The sequence below is a fragment of the Mobula birostris genome, chromosome 4 (assembly GCF_030028105.1).
Source record: "Mobula birostris isolate sMobBir1 chromosome 4, sMobBir1.hap1, whole genome shotgun sequence".
Taxonomy (NCBI): Eukaryota; Metazoa; Chordata; class Chondrichthyes; order Myliobatiformes; family Myliobatidae; genus Mobula; species Mobula birostris.
In genome coordinates, this window is record NC_092373.1 from 205,311,131 (window position 1) to 205,338,542 (window position 27,412).

At 51.6% G+C, this 27,412-nt stretch overlaps 1 protein-coding gene across 7 annotated transcripts in view; it reads right to left on the bottom strand.

Moving 5' to 3' along the window:
* Positions 1-27,412, bottom strand: part of LOC140196896 (lysyl oxidase homolog 3-like) — a 56,702-nt gene that overhangs the window by 18,823 nt on the left and 10,467 nt on the right. Inside the window, exons 4-10 of one of the 7 annotated variants that reach the window (XM_072256817.1) lie at positions 23,413-23,639; positions 18,498-18,693; positions 17,628-17,808; positions 9,634-9,788; positions 5,289-5,459; positions 4,059-4,214; positions 947-1,112 (exon numbers count right to left, since the gene is read on the bottom strand). In XM_072256817.1, the coding sequence (XP_072112918.1) occupies positions 947-1,112; positions 4,059-4,214; positions 5,289-5,459; positions 9,634-9,788; positions 17,628-17,808; positions 18,498-18,693; positions 23,413-23,639 (1,252 nt within the window). Of the gene's footprint in view, positions 1-946; positions 1,113-4,058; positions 4,215-5,288; positions 5,460-9,633; positions 9,789-17,627; positions 17,809-18,470; positions 18,694-23,412; positions 23,640-23,807; positions 24,075-27,412 lie in introns of those variants that run through there. The other 6 variants (XM_072256813.1, XM_072256812.1, XM_072256811.1 and 3 more) reach the window with 6 other exon arrangements.

The window sequence follows — 27,412 nt, forward strand, 5'->3', positions numbered from 1 at the left end:
CAATGAACACATCTACACTATCTCTATTTATTCCCTTTTTCTGTGCTACTTATTTATTTAAATTAATTTTAAAAATATTTCTTAATGTAAATTTTAGTGTTTTTATTGCTATGTACTGCTGCCACAAAACAACAAATGTCACCACATATGCCAGTGCTATCAAACCATCATCAGGGACCCCCAGTACGCAGGTCGTGCCCTCGCCTTGCTGCGGCCATCGGGAAGAAGCTACAGGAGCCTCAGGACTCACACCACCAAGTTCAGGAACAGTTACTACCATCGCCCTCTTGAACTTCGCTCAACTTCAACTCCCCCATCACTGAACTCTCCCACAACCTATGGACTCACTTTGAAAGACTTCTCATCTCATGTTCTCGATATTTATCGCTTACTTACTGTTTTTTTCCTTTTGTATTCGCATAGTTTCTTGTCTTTTACAGACTGGCTGAATGCTGAAGTTGGTGCCATCTCCCATTGTTTCTATTGTGGTTATTATTTTATTCTGGATTTGCGGAGTATGCCCGCTAGAGATTGGATCTCAGGGTTCTACATGGTGGTATATATGTGTACCTCAGTAATAAATTTACTTTGAACTTTGATTCTGATTTCCCAGCAAGATGAGTAGTCGTTATCACAACAGATCACTGGCCCATACAGGACAACAGGGGGGCAGTGACAGATCACACTGGATCACTGGATACCAGTGATGGTTTACCGTGAATGACAGTGCTATCGCTGAGCTCAGCCAGACAGCCAGTGTTTAGCTGGGATTCTCACCGACCCCGGGGAAGGGGAGGGGAATTACAGGTGGACGGAGGAAGGTTCCTGGGGTTAGGCTGGCCAGAGACGGAGAGATGGGGGGGGAGGAGGGTTGGGGCTGCAGGCAGGAGATGCAGGGGAACTTGGGCAATAGGTCAGGTGACACACACCCACTCCCCGGACTTACTCTCAGAGCAGATGACCCCAGCGGCGTAGCGAGTGGCTGTCTTCGGACACCGGACATTGGCTCCATGGCTCTTACACTTGTCCAAGGACAGTTCGGTGCCCGCACACTTCACCCCACTCATCACCATCTCCTGCGCACCCGTCGCCGCGTCCCAGTACCACGTTTCCTTGGGGTGGGGGGGAGCAGGGTAAATGGGAGGTCAGAGGTCACTGGCTGTACCAAATCCTATCACCACCATCATCTGTCCACCCACCAAAGAGCAGAGGTCAATGCCATCAGTGACGGGGTCAAAGTGCAGAGTGGCGAGAGGGTCGCGAGGAGACGGGGGTGGGGGGGGGGTTGCCCCACTAGGGTGAATTCTGTGTTTGGAAAGGTGGAGATAAACCTCCAGGATTTTCAAGGTAGGGAATTAGGGCACCAGGGTCAGGGAGATGAGTGAGTGTGAGTGTGTGAAAGAGATAGAATCATAGAACACTACAGCACACAAGTAGGCCCTTCAGCCCATTTAGTCTATACCAACCTGCTCTTCTGCCAAGTCCCATTGACCAGCACCTCCATTCTCCTCCCCTTATACATATTTTGCTTAAATGCTGCATCACTACTTCTACCGGCAGCTCATTCCACACTCTCACCCTCTGAATGAAGTTTCCCTCGTTCCCCTTAAACATTTCACCTTTCACCCTTAACCCATGACCTCTAGTCCTAGCCTCACCCAAGCTCAGTGAAAAAAGCCTGCTTGCATTTACCCTATCTATACCCCTCATGATTTTGTATACCTCTATCAAATCTCCCCTCAATCTTCTACACTCCAGAGAACGAAGTTCAAACCTATTCAACCTTTCTCTGTAACACAGATCATCAAGTCCTGGCAACATTCTTGTAAAATTTCTCTGTACTCTTTCAATCTTATTGATATCTTTCCTATAGGTAGGTAACCAAAATTGCACAAAAATACTCCAAATTAGGCCTCACTAATGTCAATATAACATCCCATCTCCTGTACTCAGTACATTGCTTTATGAAGGTCAATGTGAAGCTTTCTTTATGACTCTTTCTACCTGTGATTTCACTTTCAATGAATTATGTACCAGTATTTCCAGATCGCTTTGTTCTATCACACTCCTCAGTGCCCTAATGTACACTGTGTAAGATCTACACTGGTTGGTCCCACCAAGGTTTAAAACCTCACACTTGTCTGCATTGAATTCCATCTGCCATTTTCAGCCCATTTTTCCAGCTGGTCCAGATCCTGCTGCAAACACTGACAGTCTTCCTCACTGTCCACTACACCCCCAATCTTGGTGTCATCTGCAAATTTGCTGATCCAGTTAACCACATTATCATCCAGATAGTTTAGATAGATGCAAACAACAACGGACCCAGCACTGATCCCTGTGGCGCACCATGAGTCACAGGCCTCCAGCCAGAGAGGCAAACATCTACAACCACTCTCTGACTTCTCCCACAAAGTCAATGTCTAATCCAATTTATTAACTCATCATGAATGCCAAGCGACTGAACCTTCTTGACCAGCCTCCCATGTGGGACCTTGTCAAAGGCCTTGCTAAAGTCCATGTAGACAACATCCACTGCCTTGCTCTTATCAACTTTCCTGGTAACTTCCTCAAAAAACTCAAAGATTGGTTAGACATGACCTACCACACACGAAGCCATGCTGACCATCCTTAATCAGTAATGTCTATCCAAATATTTGTAAACCTGGTCAATTAGAATACCATCCAATAACTTTCCCACAGCTGATGTCAGACTCACCAGCCTATAATTTCCTGGCTTCTTAAAAAGCGGAACATTAGCTATGCTCCAGTCCTCCGGCACCTCACCTGTCGCTAAGGGTGATTTAAATATCTCTGCTAGGGCACCGAAACGCCTCCCACAGGGTTCAAGGGGACACCTTGTCAGTCCCTGGGGATTTATCACTCTGCCTACGCATGCGTCTGACCTCACGTATTGGGAATGTGAGCAACTCACATCAAAGTTGCTGGTGAACGCAGCAGGCCAGGCAGCATCTCTAGAAAGAGGTACAGTCGACATTTCAGGCCGAGACCCTTTGTCAGGACTAACTGAAAGAAGAGCTAGTAAGAGATTTGAAAGTGGGAGGGGGAGGGAGAGATCCAAAATGACAGGAGAAGACAGGAGGGGAAGGGATGGAGCCAAGAGCTGGACAGGTGATTGGCAAAAGGGATATGAGAGGATCATGGGACAGGAGGTCCGGGGAGAAGGAAAAGGGGGAGGGGGGGAAACCCAAAGGATGGGCAAGGGGTATAGACAGAGGGACAGAGGGAGCTCTTCCTTCAGTTAGTCCTGACGAAGGGTCTCGGCCCAAAACGTCGACTGTACCTCTTCCTAGAGATGCTGCCTGGCCTGCTGTGTTCACCAGCAATTTTGATGTGTGTTGTTTGAATTTCCAGCATCTGCAGAATTCATCGTGTATTGGGAACGTGTATGGGTGTTGGGTGCTGGTCTGAGAGAGATCCAGAGGACGGGACAAGGTGTTTGTTTAGTGACGATCCCTACTCTTGGTGGTGCTGGGCTTCGACATCCCACACTCCGGTGGGGATCCGGTCTTTGGGAGGGAAATCTGGTTCACAGGGGTTCTGGTCTCCAAGGGTTGTGTCTCTTGTAGGGGTCTGGCCTCTGGGAGGGGTCATGTTCTGGTCTCTGGGGAGGGGTCCCGTCTTCAGGAAGGATCAATTTCAAGGGTCCAGCCTCCAGGTGGGGTTGTGTTGCCAGGTGTTCAGACTCTTGGGGGGGGGGGGTCCCGTTTCTCGGATGAGGTCCCGTCTCTGGGGAGGGGACCCGTTTCTCGGACAAGGTCCCGTCTCTGGGCAGGGGACCCGTTTCTCGGACGAGGTCCCGTCTCTGGGCAGGGGACCCGTTTCTCGGACGAGGTCCCGTCTCTGGGCAGGGGACCCGTTTCTCGGACGAGGTCCCGTCTCTGGGCAGGGGACCCGTTTCTCGGACGAGGTCCCGTCTCTGGGCAGGGGACCCGTTTCTCGGACGAGGTCCCGTCTCTGGGCAGGGGACCCGTTTCTCGGACGAGGTCCCGTCTCTGAGGAGGGGACCACTCTCCAGCGTGCTTGGCTGTACCTACCGTCACTGCATGCAGCGAGTACCCCAACCCCATCTGTCTGCAGACCACCATTGCCTCGCGGGTGCTCCAACCGTCACTGCACACCATCCCCCAGCGCCCGTCCCGCTGCACCTCCACACGGCCCTCGTAGTCTGTCCGCCCTCCGACCAGTCGCAGCTGTGGGAATGCTCACCCGGTCAGATCAGCCCCACCCCGTGGAGCGCACCAGCTCACCCATCCTCCTCACTGTCTGACCCCTCATCCTCCTCAGTCTCACCCCTCATCCTCCTCACTGTCTCAATCCTCGTCGTCTCACCCCCTTCGCCACCTCCTTCCCCAACACTCACCAGATCAACCCCACCCCCACGCTCTAACCCCCTCATCTCTTGTACCTCCTCACCCTCAGCACACCCCCATCCTCTGCACTTCATTCTCACCCCTGTCTCCTCCATCCATCACACTCTCTATCCCTCACCTTAGACCATAAGACAAAGGAGCAGAATTGGGCCATTTGGCCCATCTAACCTACTCCACCGTTCCATTATGGCTGATTTATTAATCCCTGAACCCCGTTCACCTGTGACCTCTGACACCCTGACGAATGAAGAACCATCACACTCTGCTTTAAATGCTCTCAATATACATTCCTCTTTTCCTCACTCCCCCTGCCCCACCACCCTTCCTTCTTACTCCCCTCACTCTCCCACTCCTCGTTCGCCCTTCTCTGGCTCCACAGGGGACGGGGTTGGTGCCGTGGACAGCCCACAGACGATGAGCTGAATCTCCACCTTCCAAGAGATCATCTTTTCTCTCCTCCTCACCCTCGTTCCATCCTACCACCTCCCTCTCTTACACCCTCACCCTCTCCCCATCACCACCCCCTGCTTTAAGCCAGTCACTCGAACCCTGAGTCAGTGAGGTGTTGTTGGGGGTCTGCTGACCCACCTCCCTCCCCCCAGGTGGGGGTTGTCATTTAGAGATTCACCCTGGAGTCAGCCCCCCGGCCCTTCGAGCCGTGGCACACAGTAACCACTGACTTAACCCGAGGCAATTTACAATGACCAATTGACCTACTGACCGGTACAGCTTTGGACTGTGGGAGGAAACTGGAGCACCCGGAGGAAACCCACACGGTAACTGGGAGGACGCACAGACCCCTGACAGAATTGGGCTCCGAACTCTGACGCCCCGGGCTGTAAGAACACTGCGCTAACTGCTACGCTGTCGTGGTGCCCGTGCCCCCCGACGTACTTGCACGGCGTGGCTGGCGTATCCAAGCCCCAGCTGCCGACACACCACCATGGCCTCCAGCGTCCCCCAGCCCTCGCCGCACAGGAGACCCCAGCGCTCGGACCCATTCACCATTCCGGCCAGAACCTCCACCCTGCCCTCGAAACGCGTCCGTCCTCCGTTGATCCGGATCTAGCAGCGTTAGCGGGTAGATGTTAGTGGCTGTGGAATGGCACCGAGGCACGGGGGTGGGGGTAGCAGTATCGGGTGCACAGTGCTGTGTATAATGTCACTCAGTACCAAACATACACATCCTCAGGAAAAAACACCTGGGGTTGGACCTCACCGGCAACACCGTACATGGTTCCGATCTCTGCACCCCCTGGGTTAGACTTCACTGGGGTCAACATGTACAATTCAGCTCTCTGTACCCCTGGGTTGGACCTCACCAGCAACACCATGCACGGTTCTGATCTCTGTATCCCTAGGTTAGACCTCACTGGGGTCACCGTGTGCAATTCCGATCTCTGTATCCCTAGGTTGGACCTCACTAGGGTCAACATGTACAATCTGGTCTCTGTATCCCTGGGATTAGACCTCACTGGGGTCAACATGTACAATTCAGGTCTCTGTACCCCTGGGTTGGACCTCACCAGCAACACAGTGCACGGTTCTAATCTCTGTATCCCTGGGTTAGACCACACAGGGGGTCACTGTGTACCATTCTGGTCTCTATACCCCTGGGTTAGACCTCACTGGGGTCACCGTGTACCATTCTACTGGCAGAGGTAACCAGTTCTGGGACAGACCGGTACAGTAGCCCCACACTGTACGTGGGCCAGGATTGTCCCAGAGGGGCTGCAGGAAGGGGGAGGGGGAGGGCTTATTATACACTGGAAGCACTGATCGAGATTCCTGGTATCTCGTTGGGAACGTCTCCAGAATACTGCACACACTCCAGAGTTAAAGGGACCAAGCAAGCTTTCTCATAACAAACAAACTGTCCACACAGAATGTCGATGACCAGGTCCCCGTGGAGGTGGAGGTGGAGGGTGAACATGACGTGGAGGTACTGGGTGTAAAGGGGATGTGGGGAACTGAACGTGGAGTGAAGGAGATGGGTCAGAGCCCTAGAGAGTGGAAGGCACAGAAGCAGAGACAGGGGAACAGTCCTTTTGGCCCATTGAGTCTATGCTAACCCACTACACTAATTTTACCATTTCAATCTCCCCACAGTCCAATCAGCTACTGACAGATTCTAACCCCTCACCCACACGTTAAGGACAAATTACTGATCTCACAGTCTACCACACTGTAGTCCTTGCACTTCATTTCTCTGCCTCTCCAGTGTTTGTACTTGTACAATGTACTTGTGTATGGAATGATCTGTCTGGATAAAGTGTGTGCCGTGGTTGACAGCCTCAAGTTTCTAGGTGTGAACTTCACCAACAACTTTTCCTAGTCCAACCACGTAGACATCATGGCCAAGCTCACTGACACCTCTACTTCCTCAGGAGGCGAAAGAAATTTGCCGTGTCCTTGTCAACCCTAACCAATAACCTTCAATGTACCATAGAAAGCCTCCTATGCAAACACTTCACAGAAACCGCAGAGAGTTGTGGACACAGCTTTGCACGTCAGGGAAACTAGCCTCCCTTCTATGGAATTTGTTTACACTTCTCGCTGCCTCACCAACATCATTAAAGAGCCCAGCCACCCCAGACCTTCTCTTCTCCCCCTCCCATCAGGCAGAAGATACAAACGTACCACCAGGCTCAAGGAGACCCTGTAACTTGCTGTTAGAAGATAACTGAACGGTCTCCTAGTTAGATAACCATCATCTACTACATCATAGCCTTGCACATTATTGTCCACCTGCACTGCACTTTCTCTGTAGCTGCAAAACTTTACTCTGCATTGTTATTGTTCTATCTCAATGCACTGTGTAATGATCTGATCTGTGTACAAGAAAAGCCTCCCACTCAGTAAATCGACATGTATAAACCAATACCTATTCCTAAAGTTTTCCACTATATCTCAGTACCCGTCACCATGAAAAACTGAATCACACGCACAAAATGCTGGAGGAACTCAGTAGGTCAGGCAGCATCTATGGAAATGAATATACAGTTAATGATGAGGTCTTCATCTGGATAGCCTCCAACCTGATGGCGTGAATATCGATTTCTCCTTCCGGTAAAAATAAAGTTTCCCTCCCCTTCACTCTGGTTTCTGACCTCTTCTCACCTGCCTGTCACCTCACCCTGGTGCCCCTCCCCCCCGCCACCTTCCCTTTCTCCCATGGGCCACTCTCCAGTCCTGTCAGATACTCCAGCCCTTCACCTTTCCCACCCACCTGGCTTCATCTATCACCTTCTAGCTATACTCCTTCCCCCTTCCCCTGCCTTTTTATTCTGCCCTCTTCCCCCCTCCCGATGAAAGGCCTGGGCTGGAAACGTCAACTGTTCATTCATTCCCACAGATGCTGCCTGGCCTGCTGAGTTCCTCCAAAATGTTGTGTGTTGCTCTGGATTTCCAGCATCTTGTGTTTATACATTGCTCTACCTGTCTGACCTGGACACTGTCTCTTGGTGAGTTGTGTGCAAGGACTCCTCGATCCCCCACCACTGACACCTCACTAACTCAACTGTCCACAGGAGACCAGTCTATTCTTTAACCACAATGATGGCTCCCCTACTTTCCAACTTATCTTCTGCCTGTGCTTTACATCCGACCCCACCGCGTCACCTCACACATCTACACCCAACTACTGTTGTCTGTTGGGCGACTCACTGGGAATGTCAGGGAGTTGTAGTTACTGAGGGTGACAGAGGGTAATAGTGGCCAGGAGCAGTGAGAGTAACAGAGACTGGGAGTGAGATCAAGCAACAGACGCTGGTTGTGTTATTTGACAGTGAAGACACTGGGATTGGATCAGAGTAGTGGAAATAATGGACAATACATGTCAGTAACAAACAGCACAGTCTCTGCTGAGACGAGGTCCAGTTACACAGCATGATCCCAGAGACCTGGTCTCATTACTGTGAGACGAGGTGTGGTGTAACCCACCAAGGCCCCAGAGCCCTGGTCTCATTACTGTGTGGTCCATCCAACGTTTGTTTTGTTACCAATTACAGGAAGATTAAAGCCAGCTTTCTCTGTTAGAGGCTCCCGGGACACTGTGTCTGACTGTGGGGCACCAAACAAGGAAGTGCGATCTCCCCACAATGTCTCATCACACACTCCCAGGGTCAGACACAGAGTGAAGCTCCCTCCACATTGTCCCATCACACACTCCCAGGGTCAGACACAGAGTGAAGCTCCCTCCACACTGTCCCATCACACACTCCCAGGGTCAGATATAGAGTGAAGCTCCCTCTACACTGTCCCATCAGACACAAAGTGAAGCTCCCTCCACACTGTCCCATCACACACAGAGTGACTCTCCCTCCACACTGAACCATCACACACTCCCGGTGTCAGACACAGAGTGAAGCTCCCTCTACACTGTCCCATCACACACTCCCAGGGTCAGACACAGAGTGAAGCTCCCTCTACACTGTTCCATCACACACTCCTGGGGTCAGACACAGATTGAAGCTCCCTCCACACTGTCCCATCACACACTCCCAGGGTCAGACACAGAGTGAAGCTCCCTCTACACTGTCCCATCACGCACTCCTGGGGTCAGACACAGAGTGAAACTCCCTCCACACTGTCCCATCACACACTCCCGGGGTCAGACACAGAGTGAAGCTCCCTCTACACTGTCCAGCAGTCCAAAGAGTTACCAGATTCACCCCGATCTTGGGGCCGATACCCCTCCCTAACCCACACTCTTGCCTCTCCCTCCATTTTCCCCTCCTCCTTTCCCCCAAACCTTCAGTCTCTCCCCTCACCCCTTCCCTCCTAAACTCTGAGCACCCTTTCCTTACCCTCACCTCACCACTGCCCTTACCCCACCCTGATATTATCAACCCACTCTCACTCATCCCCTCCCCTACTGACTGCCTCTGTCTGTCCCCACTACTTCATCCCTCTCCCCTTCTCATCCCTTTCCCTCACACCCACTCATTGCCCTACCTCTCTCCTCGTCCTTACACACTCCACCCGTTCCCCTCCCCGCTACCTCCCTCTCACGCCTACACTCGTTGGCACCTTCCACAACTTCGTCTACGGTCCCCACCCGTATTCCACCCTCTTCCCCATTCCTCAGCCCCTACCCCACCTCTCTCAGCCCCTCCCCCTCTCTTCACATTAGCCTCTCCACACCTGACCTCTCTCCCACCCTGCACCTCCCAATCATTCCCTCCTCCCTAGCCCCCTTTCCCCCTCTCCCCCTCCCTCTCCGAACACAGACTCTGACCATTTTCTCGAGGCCCATGTACGGTACGTTACAGCGCACGGCTGCATCCTCGCTGTGTTTGCAGTTGTCCTGGCTGATGTTATTGGCCGGACAGTCCCAGATGGACTTCTCGAAGCCGGTGCACTTCACCTCATTCAAGTAGATAGGACCCATCCCTGGAGCACAGTGGGGGAAAGGAGAGGGAGTTGTGGGTGAGCTCATGTTTCACATAGATCGCCAAGTTTCACACCCCTGCCCTGGAGCCACGTCCCTGACCAGGATGTCCTGAGGCCGGTCCCTGGTCCCCTACTGAGGGACAGATCAGAGGGCCTTGGCCCCTAACATCGACTGTTTTTTCTCCTCCATAGATGCTACCTGACTTTCTGAGTTCCTCCAGCATTTTGTGTGTGTGTTACGCCGATCCTTTGTGTTCATGGAACAGAGATTAGCTCCATTTGTCACGGGTACCTTCCCACATTCCGAACTCACAGTGGGCAATAGGTCACAGTCAGGGGGAATCTTTCATTGGACAGTGGCGCAGACGTAGTTCCTGCCCAGGTCCGGAGCAGAACTTGGAAAACCCAGTCTTCATAAAAGAGAGGTACCGTCTAGCGGAGTGGTGATCGTTGGAGTGGTCAGAGTCGGAGTGGTCAGAGTCGTGGCCTGAGTCAGAGTGGTCATCATCAGAGTGGTCTGAGTCAGAGCGGTCATCATCGGAGTGGTCTGAGTCAGAATGGTGATCATCGGAGTGGTCATCATCGGAGTGGTGATCATCAGAGTGGTCTGAGTCAGAGTGGTCATCATCGGAGCGGTCAGAGTCGGAGCGGTCAGAGTCAGACTGGTAAAGCCTTCACTCAGCAGGCTTTGGCGAGAACAGGCGGAGGTGAAGCAAGTAGGTAAGTTTATTTCTTATTTCTTTTTCCTCATTTACCTCTTGAAAGAACAGGGGGTATGTCTGCTGGGCCGGTGTTCCGTTCTACGTGTCAGATGTGGGATTTCCAGGAGACTCCCAGCCTCCCCGATGGCCATGTCTGCACCAGGTGCATCGAGATGCAGAGACAGAGTTAGGGAACTGGAGCTGCAGCTCGATGATCTTCGGCTTGTTAGGGAAAGTGAGGCAGTGACAGACAGGAGCTACAGGGAGGTAGTCACTCCAAAGCTACAGGAGACAGATAAATGTGTGACTGTCAGGAGAGGGAAGGGAGAACGTCAGATAGTGGAGAGCACCCCTGTGGCCGTCCCCCTCAACAGTAAGTACTCCATTTTGAGTACTGTTTGTGGGGGGTTACCTACCTGGAGGAAGCAACAGCAGCCGCGCCTCTGGCACTGAGCCTGGCCCTGTGGTTCAGAAGGGTAGGGAATTGAAGTGGATGGCGGCAGTAATGGGGAACTCTATAGTCAGGGTTGAAGATAGGCAATTCTGTGGATGAGAAAAAGAAACACAGAAGGCAATTTGCCTCCCAGTTGCCAGGGTTCGTGATGTTTCTGAGCATGTCCACAATATCCTGAAAAGGGAGGGTGAGCAGCTAGAAGTTGTGGTACAACGATGTAGGTAGAAAAGGGGAGAAGGTCCTGAAAAGAGAGTACAGGGAGTTAGGAAGGAAGCTGAGGCACGATCTTAACAGTAGTAATCTCACTGCCTGTGCCACGCGACAGTGAGGATAGGAATAGAATGAGGTGGCAGATTTATGCGTGGCTGAGAATTGCAGCAGGGGGCAGGGATTCAGATTTCTGGATAATTGGGACCTCTTCTGGGGCAGGTGTGACCTGTACAAAAGGGATGGGTTGCACTTGTATACGGCTGTTGAGAGTGGTTTAAACTAATATGGCAGGAAGATGGGAACCAGTATGACAGAGCTGAGGATGAGCCAGCAGGTTTACAAGTAGATGATGAGTGTAACATGAATGTAAGGAAGGACAGGTCAATAATTGGGTACAAATGCAGACAGAGCAAAGAGTTAAATTATACCACAAAGGCAAAATTCAAAAAGGGTGAAGAATGCAGGACTGAAGGTGCTGTATTTAAATGTGCGTAGCATTCGGAATAAGGTGGACGAACTCAGGGCACAATTAGCGATTGGTCGGTATAATGTTGTGGCATCACTGAGTCATGGCAGAGAGAAGGTCATAGTTGGGAGCTTAACATCAAAGAATGTACTTTGTATCAAAAGGACAGGCAGGAAGGCATAGGCGGTGGTGTGGTTCTGCTGATAGGAGATGGAATTACATCTTTAGAAAGAGATGACATGGGGTCAGAAAATGTTGAATCTTTGTGGGTGGAGTTAAGAAACTGCGAGGATAAAATAAAACATTATGGGGATCATATATTGGCCTCCAAATAGTAGCCAAGATGTGGGATTCAGATTGCAAAAGGAGCTGGAAATGGCATGAAATAAAGGTAATGACACAATTGTGATGGGGATTTCAATATGCAAGGGGATTGGGAAATCTCATCCATATAATGGATTCTGAGGTTTCAAGGTACTTGGAGACTAATGACAAAATAATTCAAAGTCAGCATGGATTGTGTAAAGGGAAATCTTGCCTGACAAATCTGTTAGAGTTCTTTGAGGAAGTAACAAGCAGGGTAGACAAAGGAGAGGCAGTAGATGTCATTTACTTAGGATTTCAGAAAGCTTTTGATAAGGTGTCACACATAAGGCTGCTTAACGTGATGAAATGCTATGTCGTTACAGAAAGGATACCGGCATGGATGATGGAATGGCTGACAGGCAGGAGGAAGCAAGTGGGAATAAAGGGGGCCTTTTCTGTTTGGCTGCCAGTGACTAGTGGTGTTCCTCAGGGGTCAGTATTGGAACTGCTACTTTTCACATTGTTTGTCAATGATTTGGATAATGGAATTGATGGCTTTGTAGCAAAGTTTGCAGATGATACAAAGATAGGTGGAGGGGTAGGTAGTGCTGAGAAAGCAATGTGATTGCAGCAGGACTTAGACAAATTGGAAGAATGGGCAAAAATGTGGCAAATGGAATACAGTGTTGGGAAATGTATGATAATGCATTTTGATAAAAGGAACAATAGTGCAGACTATTATCTAAATGGGGAGAAAATTCACACATCAGAGGTGTAAGGGGGCTTTGGACTCCTCGTGGAAGATTCCCAGAAGGTTAATTTACAGGTTGAGTCTGTGGTAAAGAAGGCAAATGCAATGTTGGCATTTACTTCAAAGGGAATAGAACATAAAAGTAAGGAGAAAATGCTGAGATAGGACGCTAGTCAGGCCGGACTTGGAGCATTGTCAACAAGTTTGGGCCCCACGTCATAGGAGAGAGTCCAGAGGAGGTTCACGAGGATGATTTTGGGAATGAAGAGTTAACATATGAGGAGTGTTTGGCAGCTTTGGGCCTGTACTCACTGGAATTTAGACAAATGCGGGCGGATCTCGCTGAAACCTATTGCACTTTGAAAGGACTAAATAAGGTGGATGTGGAGAGGATGTTTCCTCTGGTCCAGGGTATCCAGAACTAGAGGGCACAGCCTCAAATTTGATGGGCAAACTTTTAGAACAGAGGTAAGGAGGAATTTTTTTTAGCCAGAGAGTGGTGAATCTGTGGAATGCTCTGCCACAGACAGTTGCGTAGGCCAAGACTGTGGGTATATTTAAGGCGAAAATTGATAGTTTCCTGATCGGTCAGGGCATCAAAGGATACGGCGAGAAGGCAGATGTATGGGGTTGAGTGGGATCTGGGATCGGCCATGATGGAATGGTGGAGAGGACTCGATGGGCTGAATGGCCTAATTCTGCTCTTGTGTGTTTTTGTGTTATGATATCGTTGGAAGTACAGAGACTCTTGCTACACGCATGTTGGTAGGTTAATTGGTCACAAGGGGTGTAACTGGATGGTGAGGGTTACTGGGCCGGAAGGCTCTGTTACTGTTCTGTATCTCTAAAGAGAAGTAAGTTTTAAAATACAGTGAAATATGTTGTTTTCATCAACAACAAACACCAATAGAATTCAAAGGTCAACTGAAGGGGTAGCCAATCAGAATCGAGGCAAGCGAACAAGGGCCTACATAAACGCGAGCTCTCCCAAAGAGAAACTACACACTCAGGATGTCACCTCAGTGTGATGAAACTTCTGCAAGCTATTTGCCAAGCTCGGTGAGCACTGTACCATCTGAAATATCTCATATTTATGTAGATTGAATGGCATTTGCCAGTCCTCAGCCCACGTATCCCCAGTAATTTTTCATCGGAGCAGAATTAGGTCATTGTGCCCATCCAGCCTACTCTGCCATTCGATCATGGCGATCAGAAGAGGGCCACGCTTCTAAAATTTCCTGTTTGCCTGGGCCAGAACCTCCACAGTGACCCAATTAAAGTGGCGTCCTTCTTGGTCTTTGTGTACCCAGACCAGTGACAGTGAATCATGTCTCTGTACCACCAGTTTGAGTTTCTGTAAACAAATTTGGCCGATGTAGTTCTTGTTGCAGTCTCCACAGGTGATCCTGCTCATCACACTGCTGTTGTTGGTTGTCTTTACTGTTACCCTGGCTCCTGAGACAAGCTTCCTCAACGTCGCCGTTGCTTTGTGAGTGATTGTAATGCCGTGAGGTTCGAGCAGTCCAGCTGTCATTTCAGAGACATTCTTGAAGTAGGGCAAGGTCGTGCCTTGAGTAAGGTCTGAGCAACTCTCTCCTTAGTAAGCGTCTCCTAATGAAATTCCATGGGTAACCATTGTTGTGAAACAACTGGAACAAGTGCTTCACTCCCCTGGTCTGTGGTCTGGTGATGCTGCGGTGTGTTTGTGCTCTCCCAAATACAGGTGCTGGAAAGTTTGTGAACCTTGTAGAACTTTCTCTATATCTACATAAATATGACCAAATGTGACCAGATCTTCATGCAAGTCCTAAACTAAATAAAGAGAACCCAATTAAATAAATAACACAAAAACTTATTCACTTATTTATTAAGAAAACTGATCCAATATTACATGTATTTGTTGGAAAAACTATGTGAACCTCTGGGGTAATGCCTTCTACAAAAGCGATTTGGAGTCAGGAGTTCCAGTCAATGAGATGAGATTGGAGGTGTGGGTTGTGGATGTGCCCTGTCCTATAAAAAAGACACACAAAGTCAGAGCCTGCTCTTCCCAAGAAAGATCTGTTTATGTGCACCGTGCCTCAAAGCAACGTTCAGTGGACCTTAGAGAAAGAATTGTAGAGATGCATGAAGCTGGAAAAGGCTGCAAAAGCATTTTTAAAGACCCGAGTGTTCACTAGTCCACAGTAAGAGAAGTTGTCTCCAAATGGAGGAAACTCAGTACTGTTACTCCTCTCCCTAGCAGTGGGCATCCTGCAAAGATCGCACCAAGAGCACAACGAGCAATGCTGAAGGAGGTGAGAAAAGAACACAAGGGAAACAGCCAAAGATCTGCAAAAATCTCTCAAACTTTGAGTCTCTGCTGATGTATCCACTGTGACAAGAATACACATAGATTACGATGTAGCTGTCCTGTGCTGGCACCAGTGGGATCAGCAGTTGGTCTGCCACCTGTCTTCAGGAGAAAGAGAGAGAAGGAAAACAATGGAGCAGCATGTGGAGATGTTAATGAAGGAAGGAGAGCTGTCAAGAGCAGCTCCCCCTTTGAACCCTGAACTGTTTGAAGTGATGGACAGGCGATACCCCAGCAGGGGGATAAAAAGGGACAGGTTTGCTAAGGCAGGACACACACGATACCCGAGGTAACGAGACCCTGGAAGCGGTGCGGCTCTCCCAAGTCGGTGGGAAGTACCGGGCCATAAACGCACAGGGTGGAAAAGTACGATCGGCGGGAACCTGGTGTGTGTCCACCCTTGCCTGGGTGCCAGGTTCAGTGCAGGGAAACGATCGTATCTGGAAACGGAGGGGTCACGGTCAGTGACCTCAGATGACATCACAAAGGGCTCGTCCGAAAGCTGACTGCGAAGGTCTGTGTCTGGAATCCCTGAATATTCATTCGTTTTTGCTATCTCTCTCCTCCCCCCCCCCCCACTGTCCATCGCCACGGCAGCGATTACTGCGAACTGAACTAACTTGAACTGAACTTTGTGTTACTTTGAAACTGGTCATTTACCCCTAGACAACGATAGAGCTTGATTGATGCTGTTATCTTAATTCTGTGCACATGTGTGTTTATCATTGCTGAACTGTTGCATTTATTATCCTTTCGATTACTGTTGCTTGTTTCTTTAATAAAACTTTCTTAGTTCTAATAATCCAGACTCCAACTGAGTGATCCATTTCTGCTGGTTTGGCAACCCAGTTACGGGGTACGTAACACCACTATAAGAAAGGCAATGAACAAGAATCGTGTTCATGGAAGGATACCACAGAGGAACCCATGGCTTTCCAACAAAAACATTACTGCTCATCTACGTTGCTTGTAAAAGACCACTTGGATGTTCCACAACGCTTCTGCGACAATGTTCTATGGACAGACGAGACAAAAGTTGAACTTTTTGGCAGAAATGCACATTGCTATCTTTGGAGGAAAAAGGACACTGCACCCCAGCACCAAAACCTCATCCCAACTGCGAAGCACGGTGGAAGGAGCATCATGGTTTGGGGCTGCTTTGCTGCCTCAGGGCCTGGACAGCTTGCAACCATTGAGGGAAAAATGAATTCAAAATTGTATCAAGATATTTTACAGGAAAATGTCAGGGTAGCAGTTCACCACCTGAAGCTTAATAGAAGTTGGATAAAGCAACATGATAAAGATCAGAAGCTCAAGAGTAAATCACGACAGAATGGTTTAAAAAGAAGAAAATTTGTGTTTTGGAATGGCCAAGTCAAAGTCTTGATCTTAATCCTTCAGAAGTGTTGTGCAAGGGCCTGAAGCAAGCAGTTCATGCAAAGAAGCCCTTCGTCACCGCAGGGTTGAAGCAGTTTTGTAAGGAGGAATGGCCTGATATCCCTCCAAGCTGATGTGCAGGACTGATCAACAGTTACCGGATACGTTTGGCTGAAGTTTTTGCTGTACAAGGGGGTCACACCAGTTACTGAAAGCAAAGGTTTACATACTTTTTCCAACAATTACGTGTAATATTGGATCTTTTTTTTTCCAATAGATAACCGAAAAAGTATAATTTTTTGTGCTATTTATTTCATTGGGATTTATTTGTCTAGCTTTAGGACTTGCATGACCATCTGATCACATTATACTTGTTCATTTAATGCAGCAATAGAGACAGTTCTACAGGGCTCACAAACTTTCTCGCGCAAATGCAGCTTTACTTGTGGCAGGCTGGGTGGCTGCTGTGGTAGTTCTCCACACTTCATCCGTGTGCGTAGCCTGGCAGCAGACACCGTCTCTGTGCTCCGTTGCAAAATGAGGCATTCCGTTCTGGGCGATCAAGCCAGGGGAGAAATTGTCTAGCGAATGGTGGAGATCTGGGGATTGTTGTGGCACAGAGGGGCCGAGGAGTGCAAGTGCAGTTTGTGGAAAGTGAAGTCACAGAGATAAACTGGTGAAGGAGGTGTTGGACACACTGACCGACATCAGTTGTAGTTACATGTGGCATTGCCGAGACTTCTCTTGTAGTCTTGAAAGCATGGTGAACAGTTTTGAACACTTTGTTATCGGGAAAATGTTGCTAAACAGAAAGAGTGCAGAAAAGATTTGCCAGGACATTGCCTGGACCAGGGGCCTGAGGCTGTACAGACGACAACTATGAGGGGTGACCTGTTAGGTCACGAGGGGCAGAAACAGGATGATGTGAAAGCGCATCATCGTTCCCGGGGGGGGGGGTTAAAACAAGAGGACACATGTTTCGATCAGAGGGGAGAGATTTAAACGGACATCAGCAGCAGCTTATTCACACAAAGGGTGGCGTGTATTTGGAACGAGCTGTCGAATATAGTGATTGAGGTGTGAGCTCATCGGCGACCTTTTAAAACCATCTAGATGAATACACGAGTCGCCCACCCCCACACATCATACTCCCCCCTCGCTCCGCCAGCCCATCCCCCCCCTCAACCCTCAACCCTCCCGACCTGCACTCCATCCTCTCACCTTGGCCCATGCGGGCGCCGGTGAGCGCCTCCTGCGCGCTGCCGAACCCGAGCTGTCGACAAACGACGCTGGCGGACAGCAAGTCCCAGCGGTCGTCACACACGGTGCCCCACTCTCCGGCGCGCAGCACCTCTATGCGGCCCTCGCCGGCCCGCGCCCCCGCCTTCAGCCGCACTGACCGCTGCCGCGCGCAACAGCGTCAGTCCAAGGCATGGAGGGGGTGGGGTGGGGGGGGGGAGAAAGAGAGGGAGGAGAAGAAGGAAATTTGGGGAAAAGGTAGGGGGCGGGTGGGAGAGAGGGAGAGAGATGAAACGTTGCCCAACCCTCTGCATCCAAATCAACAAACCCAACACTATGGCTCCATCACAATCCCCCTCTCACCACCCCTTCCCCTCCACACCCCTTGCCCCCTCCAGAAACACCCCTCTCAGCCCCTCTGCCTCTCCCTCCCCTCTCCTGTCCACCACTCTGCCCCTCTGTCCCCACTCCCTCCCTCTCCTAATCCTGTCCAACTCTAGCCCTGCTCCACTCCACTCACCCCTGCCCTCCCCCACTCCCTCCCCATCCACTCTGCCCGCGCCCTAATCCTGCCCACCCCTGCCCCTGCCCCACCCCTACCCTCCCCCACTCCCTCCCCATCCACTCTGCCCGCGCCCTAATCCTGCCCACCCCTGCCCCACCCCTACCCCTGCCCTCCCCCACTCCCTCCCCATCCACTCTGCCCGCGTCCTAATCCTGCCCACCCCTGCCCCACCCCTACCCCTGCCCTCCCCCACTCCCTCCCCATCCACTCTGCCCGCGCCCTAATCCTGCCCACCCCAGCCCCTGCCCCACCCTACTCACCCCTGCCCTGCCCCACTCCCTGCCCACCTGGGGCTCTCTCCTGCGGCGAGATGAGCTGAAGGCCCCAGAGCTGCAGCTGACGGCAGCGGGCATACCTCCCGCACAGGGGGCACTGGTGTTGCCCTTGGCCAGAACCAGCGGGCACAGCGCCAGGTGGTTCTCAGTGCCGGCGCACTGAACCGAGTGCACACGGAAGTGAGACTGCTGATGCCTCAGCACCATCCTGCGGGCGGGGGGTGGGGGGAGAGAGAGAGACACCATCAACCTGGGGCTCCGAGGAGAGGGGGGAATGGAGAAGGAGGGGAGTGAGGATGTCAAGTGGGAGGAGGAGAGGAGGACGGAAGGGTAGTGGGGGAGGAGGGGGAGAGAGAGACAGGTGGTGAGCGGCATGAGGAATGAGGAGGAAAAAAAAGGAGAATGAGAGTGAGAAGACAGAAGGGCGCAGGAGTGGAGGAGAGGGAGAGGAGGAGAAAGGAAAGAGTTACAGGGAAAGTGGAGGGAGGAGAGATGAGGGGGAGTGACATTCTGTAGGTGAGGGTCTGCCTCAGGGGGACAGGGAGTCACATGGTGGGTGTGGTATCAGATACACTCACCCAAACGCATCCCAGAATAAAGATAGCGGCAGGGGACAAACACTCAACACTAAACGCCATTCACTGGAGTGATCAGTGATCCCATCACACACTCCTGGGGTCAGACACAGAGTGAAACTCCCTCCACACTGTCCCATCACACACTCCCGGGGTCAGACACAGAGTGAAGCTCCCTCTACACTGTCCCATCACACACTCCCGGGGTCAGACAGAGTGAAGCTCCCTCTACACTGTCCCATCACACACTCCCGGGGTCAGACACATAGTGAAGCTCCCTCTACACTGTCCCATCACACACTCCCGGGGTCAGACAGAGTGAAGCTCCCTCTGCCCTGTCCCATCACGCAGTCCTGGGATCAGACACAGAGTGAAGCTCCCTCTACACTGTCCCATTACACACTCCCGGGGTCAGACACAGAGTGAAGTTCCCTCTACACTGTCCCATCAGACACTCCCCGGGTCAGACAGAGTGAAGCTCCCTCCACACTGTCCCATCACACACTCCCAGGGTCAGACACAAAGTGAAGCTCCCTCTACACTGTCCCATCACACACTCCCGGGGTCAGACAGAGTGAAGCTCCCTCCACACTGTCCCATCACACACTCCCAGGGTCAGACACAGAGTGAAGCTCCCTCCACACTGTCTCATCACACACTCCCAGGTTCAGACACAGAGTGAAGCTCCCTCTACACCATCCCATCACACACTCCCAGGGTCAGATACAGAGTGAAGCTCCCTCTACACTGTCCCATCACACACTCTTAGGGTCAGACAGAGTGAAGCTCCCTCTGCCCTGTCCCATCATACAGTCCTGGGATCAGACACAGAGTGAAGCTCCATCTACGCTGTCCCATCACACACTCCCGGGGTCAGACACCTGATGTGTGATGTGGTCAGTAGATCAGGATGGAAGTTCTGGAGAGAATATTCTGGTAGACATCCTGAGAGGCGATGGGGGTGGTGGGGAGTGTTAGTGGATGGTGCAAATGGGGAGCACGAGCCAATGAAACCCACTGCCAGCAGGTTTCTGTGGGGGGGAGGAATGAGTCACCATTCCCCCACCCGTTACCTGGGCCCAGGTTTCCGGCCCCACCGTCCACTTGCCCGACGCCTCCTCCACCGTCTGCGGAGAAAAACGGCAAGGGGTTTCCAAGGGATGGTCTGCACACCCCTCCCCAAAGCACATTTAGCACCTTCACCGAGGCGCCTCTCAATTCTCCCACACCCCTCCCTGCAATACCTCACCCTTCCCATCCCCAAAACGCCCCACACTCCCCCCTTCCGAAACACACCGACATTTTTCCCCACCGCGGTTCATTTACCCCAAAACACCACTACCCCTACAGGACCTGCCCCCACATTGCTCATTCCCTGGTGATGGACCACATCCGGGTGACAGAAGTGTTTGCTGTCTTAAGGCAAGCTCGGGTGGATGAATCCACACGATCTGACAAGGTTTCCTCTTGGACCTCGTGGGAGGCAAGTGCAGAAATTGTAGCGGCCCGAGCAGAGATTTAAAATGTCCTTAACCGTTGGATGATGGGTAATGTTGTTCCATTATTTATGAAAATCTCTGACTGGAGGCCTGTGACTATTGGAGTGGCACAGGGATCACTGCTGGGTCCGTTGTTATTTGTCATCTATATCAATGATCTGGATGATAACGTGGTTAACTGGATCAGCAAATTTGTAGATGACACCAAGATTGGAGGCATAGTGGACAGCAAGGAAGGCTATCAAATCTTGCAGCTGGATCTGGACCAACTGGAAAAATGGACTAAAAAATGGCAGATGGAATTTAATGTAGACAAGTGTGTGAGGTGTTGCACCTCAGTAGGACCAACGAGGGTAGGTCTTACACAGTGAATGGTAGGGCACTGAGGACCATAAGACATAGGCCCATTGAGTCTGCTCTGCCAATCCATCATGGCTGATTCATTTTCGCTCAACTCCATTCTCCTCCCATAACCTTTCATGTCCTGACTAATCAGGAGCCCACCAACCCCTGCTTTAAATACAAACGATAACTTGGCGTCAGCAGCCATCCGTGGCAATGAATTCCACAGAGTCAGCCCCCTCCAACTGAACAAGTTCCTCCTCATCTTTCTCAATGGACATCCCTATATTTTGCAGCTGTGCCTTCTGGTCCACGACTCTCCCACCAAAGGCAATATCCTTTCGACATCTACTCAATCCAGGGCTGCGTTAGAACAGAGGAATCTGGGAATACAGATCCAAATTCCTTGAAAGTAGCATCAAAAGTAGATAACACACACATAATGCTGGAGAACTGATGAAAAGCCTCAGTCCGAAACGTAGACTGTACTCTTTTCCATAGATCCTGAGATCCTCCAGCATTTTGTGTGTGTTGCTTGGGTTTCCAGCATCTGTAGAATTTCTCTTGTTTGTCAGAGCTAGATATGGTCATAAAGAGAACTTTTGGCACATTGACCGTCACAAACCAAAGTACAGTTTTGCATAGAGGAGTTGGGGTGTTTTGCTGAAGATGTATAATATGGATGGTGAGGCCTAATCTGCAGTTCCAGTCACCTACCTACAGGACAGTTATCAATAAGATTGAAAGAGTGCAGAGAAAAATGACAAGGATGTTGCCAGATATGAAGGACCTGAGTTACTGGGAAAGATTGAATAGCTTTGGACTTTATTCTCTGGAGTGTAGGAGAATGAGAGGAGATTTGAGATTATGAAGTGTAAATGTAAGCAAGCATTTTCCACTGAGATGGGGTAAGGTTGTCGATTAGGTGTGAAATGAGAGATGCTTAGGGGGACACTCACCCTTCCCTACACTGACCTCCACTCCCCAGAATCCCCTTTCCTCCCATTCAGCCCTCTCACCTTCCACCCCAATCTCCAGTGGGACAGACATTCTGCTGGTTTCCCCCCTCCCACTGACCCCAGTCTCCAGAGGGACAGACATCCTCCCCCCCCCCCCCGTCCCACTGACTCCAGTCTCCAGTGAGGAAGGGGGATTCTCAGATTGAACAGAGGGATCTTGGGATCCATGTCTATAGACCCCTCAAAGTTACCAAAGTGATTGGGTGGTTAGGGAAGGCATCTGGAGTGTTGGTTTTCATTAGTCGGGGGGGATTGAGTTGAAGAAGCCGCAATGTGATGCTGCAGCTCTATAAAACTTCAGTTAAACCGCGCTTGGTATACTGTAAGTTCTGATCAGCTCATTACAGGAAGGATGTGGAAGCTTTACAGAGGGTGTAGAGGAGATTTACCAGGATGTTGCCTGGATCAGAGAGCGTGTCTGAGGAGGATAGGCTGAGTGAGCTGGGACTTTTCTCTTTGGAGTGGAGGAGGATGAGAGGTGACCTGGTTAAGTTGTACAAAAGGAACCGATCGAGCGGACATCCGGAAACTTTTTTCCAGGGCAGAAATAGTGAATACAAGGGGGCATAATTTTAAGGTGATTGGAAGAAAGTACAGGGGGGATGTCAGAGGTAGATTTTTTTACACACTGAGACTGGTGGGTGCTGCCAGGGGTTGTAATAGAGGCAGATACAGTAGGGACATTGAAGACTCTCTTAAGATAGGCACCTGATAGAAGAGTTTTGGGCTTAGCAGGAGAGCAGGGTTACCCACTTCAACTCTGCTTCCCACTCCCATTCAGATATGTCCATACATGGCCTCCTCTACTGCCATGATGAGGCTAAACTCAGGTTGGAGGAGCAACACCTCATATACCATCTAGGTAGCCTCCAGCCACTTGGTATGAACATAGAATTCTCCAACTTCTGGTAATTCCCTCCCTCTCCCTTCCTCTATCCCTATTTCACTCTGCCCCCTCCCCCAGCTGCCTATCACCTCCCTCATTGTTCCGCCTCATTCTACTACCCATTGTGTTTTCCACTATTCCTTCTTCACCTTTCCTGTCTATCACCTCCCTGCCTCCTCTCCCCCACCCCTTTATCTTTCCCCTTACTGGTTTTTCACCTGGAACCTACCAGCCTTCTCCTTCCCACCCTCCCCCCACCTTCTTTATAGGGCCTCTGCCCCTTCCCCCTACAGTCCTGATGAAGGGTTCTGGCCCGAAACATCGACCAATCTTTCCCACGGATGCTGCCCAACTTGCTGAGTTCCTCCAGTGTGTTGTGAGGGTTAGACTGATGTTAGAGCAGGTTAAGGGGTTAGTACAAAATTGTGGGCCGAAGGGCCACCATTGTGCTATACTGTTCCATGTGATAATTAGTAAGTAACAGAATTCCCAGATCTCCCAGGTAACAGCTGACCCCCCTCCGGTCACCGTACCCATGGGAGACGCTCCAGCCCACCGCCCCGCCTCACCGGCCGGGTTCCCCACAAGCCACTCGACTCATCCTACCGGTAGAAGTTCCTGTTGAGCCGGCGCTGTCCGGGAAAGCCCATCATCCCGCAGATCACACGGGAATTGTTCTGGGTCCAGCCGTTGTCGCAGACCTGCTCCCAGCGGCCCCGAAACTTCACCTCCACCACGCCCTCCGTCACCGGCAGCCGGGACCGGCCAACGGGCACCACCGGCCGCAGGCGTACTTCCTCCAGCCGGTCACTCTCCACCTGGGGAGAGGGAGGCTGGCGTCAGTGACACAGACACACCCCGCCCCTGTCTACTGTCTGCCTGCTCTTCACTCTCTATGTAACTGTAACACTCTATTCTGCATTCTGCTTTCTTTTTTATTCCTTCAGTGTACCTACGGGAGGCACAAACTGTCTGACTGACAGACAATCAAAAGATTTTACCTGTTTTGGAGAAACTAATAACTGAATAAACCTGAGCACTACCCACACCAGGGAGAGGGTCCATGGGCTGTGGGTGGGGACTGAGTGGGTGGGGAGAGTCGGTGACCAGGGAGAGGGTCCATGGGCTGTGGGTGGAGACTGAGTGGGTGGGGGGAGTCGGTGACCAGGGAGAGGGTCCATGGGCTGTGGGTGGGGACTGAGTGGGTGGGGAGGGTCAGTGACCAGGGAGAGGATCCATGGGCTGTGGGTGGGGAGAGTCGGTGATGGGGTAGAGGGTCTGAGAGCTGTGGGAGGGGATTGAGTGGGTGGGGAGAATCAGTGATGGGGTAGAGGGTCTGAGAGCTGTGGGAGCGGGTTGAGTGGGTGGGGAGAGTTGGTGATGGGGTAGAGGGTCTGAGAGCTGTGGGAGGGGGTTAAGTGGGTGGGGAGAATCAGTGACCAGGGAGAGTGTCTGTGGTCTGTGGGAGGGGGCTGAGTGGCTGGGGAGAGTTGGTGACCAGGGAGAGTGTCTGTGGTCTGTGGGAGGGGGTTAAGTGGGTGGGGAGAGTCGGTGATGGGGTAGAGGGTCTGTGGGAGGGGATTGAGTGGGTGGGGAGAGTCGGTGATGGGGTAGAGGGTCTGATGGCTGTGGGAGGGTGTTAAGTGGGTGGGGAGAGTCGGTGATGGGGTAGAGGGTCTGAGAGCTGTGGGAGGGGGTTAAGTGGGTGGGGAGAGTCAGTGACCAGGGAGAGGGTCCATGGGCTGTGGGAGGGGGTTGAGTGGGTGGGGAGAGTTGGTGATGGGGTAGAGGGTGTGAGAGCTGTGGGAGGGGATTGAGTGGGTGGGGAGAGTCGGTGATGGGGTAGAGGGTCTGTGGGAGGGGATTGAGTTGGTGGGGAGAGTTGGTGATGGGGTAGAGGGTCTGAGAGCTGTGGGAGGGGATTGAGTGGGTGGGGAGAGTCAGTGATGGGGTAGAGGGTGTGAGGGCTGTGGGAGGGGATTGAGTGGGTGGGGAGAGTCGGTGATGGGGTAGAGGGTGTGAGAGCTGTGGGAGGGGATTGAGTGGGTGGGGAGAGTCGGTGATGGGGTAGAGGGTGTGAGAGCTGTGGGAGGGGATTGAGTGGGTGGGGAGAGTCGGTGATGGGGTAGAGGGTGTGAGAGCTGTGGGAGGGGATTGAGTGGGTGGGGAGAGTTGGTGATGGGGTAGAGGGTCTGAGAGCTGTGGGAGGGGATTGAGTGGGTGGGGAGAGTTGGTGATGGGGTAGAGGGTGTGAGAGCTGTGGGAGGGGATTGAGTGGGTGGGGAGAGTCGGTGATGGGGTAGAGGGTCTGTGGGAGGGGATTGAGTTGGTGGGGAGAGTTGGTGATGGGGTAGAGGGTCTGAGAGCTGTGGGAGGGGATTGAGTGGGTGGGGAGAGTCAGTGATGGGGTAGAGGGTGTGAGGGCTGTGGGAGGGGATTGAGTGGGTGGGGAGAGTCGGTGATGGGGTAGAGGGTGTGAGAGCTGTGGGAGGGGATTGAGTGGGTGGGGAGAGTCGGTGATGGGGTAGAGGGTGTGAGAGCTGTGGGAGGGGATTGAGTGGGTGGGGAGAGTCGGTGATGGGGTAGAGGGTGTGAGAGCTGTGGGAGGGGATTGAGTGGGTGGGGAGAGTTGGTGATGGGGTAGAGGGTCTGAGAGCTGTGGGAGGGGATTGAGTGGGTGGGGAGAGTTGGTGATGGGGTAGAGGGTGTGAGATCTGTGGGAGGTCAAAGAGAAGTGAAGGTGGGGGCAGGGGAGGGTGGGAATGTGAAGTATGGAAGGAGAGGAGTGGTGACGGTGGGGGAGAGGAGGTTGGCAGAGGGAAGGGTGGAGGAGCGGAGGGTGGGGGATGCAGGGCGAGAAGGGACAGCTGACCGCCCAAGTGAAAGTGCTTCCGCACAGCCCAGCTAACAGTGACGGCAGAGGGAAGGAATGTGACCTTCTGGCTGCTCACTGCTGTGTGAGCTCCGGCCTCCGCATTCCTCCCCTCCGGAACGCTGTGAATGATTCCACATGGATCCCAGATTATCAGACTGTGCTGTACGGGGCGGGCCCAGTCTCTAACCCTACTCGCCAACTCTGAGCAGAGAGAGACCTCCCCCACCCCCACCCATAACCTGGGCTGATCTGTAACCAGCCCCACTATGGGCAGCATCCCCCAGAAACATCAGCAGCCACAGAAGGACACAGGTCCAACATCAGTACTTTCTTAGGGAGTTGGAAGGAGAATGGGGCTGACAGGATAATAAATCAGCCATAATCAAATGGTAAAATAGACTTGATGGGCTGAACGGCCTCAGGTGGAGAAAATATGCACGTTTCAGGTCTGGGAGGACACGAAGAAACAACAACCCCTCTTCCCCCGCAGATAGATGACGGAATTGATGGCTTTGTGGCCAAGTTTGCGGACAGTACAAAGACAGGTGGAGGGGCAGGTAGTGCTGATCCAGCAGGGGGTTTGCAGAAGGACTTGGGGGAATGGGCAAAGAAGTGGCAGATGGAATTGCATGTAGGGAAGTGTACATTCAGGCACTTTGCTGGAAGGAATAAAGGTGTAGACTATTTTCCAAACGGGGAGAAAGTTCGGAAATCAGAGGTGCAAAGGAGTCCTCATGGGATTCCCTGAAGGTTAATTTGCAGGTCGAGTCGGTGGTGAGGAAGGCAAATGCAATGTTAACATTCATCACAAGAGGACTAGAATGCAAAAGCAAGGATACAATGCTGAGGCTTTATAAAGCATTAATCAGACCACACTTAGTATCTTGAGAGTAGTTTTGGGCTCCTTATCTAAGAAAGGATGTGCTGGCATTGAAAAGGGTTCAGAGGAGGTTCACGAAAATTATCCTGGGGATGAAAGGGTTAATGTACAAGGATGGTTCTGGGTCTGTGCTGGCTGGAGCTTAAAAGAATTGGGGGGGGATCTCATTGAAATGTATCGAATATCGGAAGGCTGAGATAGAGTGGATGTGGAGAGGATGTTTCCTATAGTGGGCGAGTCTAGGACCAGAGGGCACAGATAGAGTGGACATGGAGAGGATGTTTCCTGTAGTGGGGGAGTCTAGGACCAGAGGACACAGATAGAGTGGATGTAGAGAGGATGTTTCCTATAGTGGGGGAGTCTAGGACCAGAGGGCACAGATAGAGTGGACATGGAGAGGATGTTTCCTGTAGTGGGGGAGTCTAGGACCAGAGGACACAGATAGAGTGGATGTAGAGAGGATGTTTCCTATAGTGGGGGGAATCTAGGACCAGAAGGCACAGTCCCAAAATACAAGGACATCCCTTTAGAACAGAGATGAGGAGGAATTTCTTTAGACAGGGAGTGGGAAGTCTGTGGAATTCATTGCCACAGTCGGCTGTGCAGGCCAAGTCACCGAGTATAAGTGAAGGTTGATAAGTTCTTGATTAGTCAAGGCGTCAAATATAACGGGGAGAAGGCAGGTATAACGGGGAGAAGGCAGGTATAACGGGGAGAAGGCCGGGGAATGGGGTTGAGACGGATAATCAATCAGCCGTGGTGGAAAGGCGGAACAGACTCGACGGGCCAAATGGGCTCATTCTGCTCCTGTACCCTATAATGTTCTAAAAGGATCTCTCGACGACAGAGGA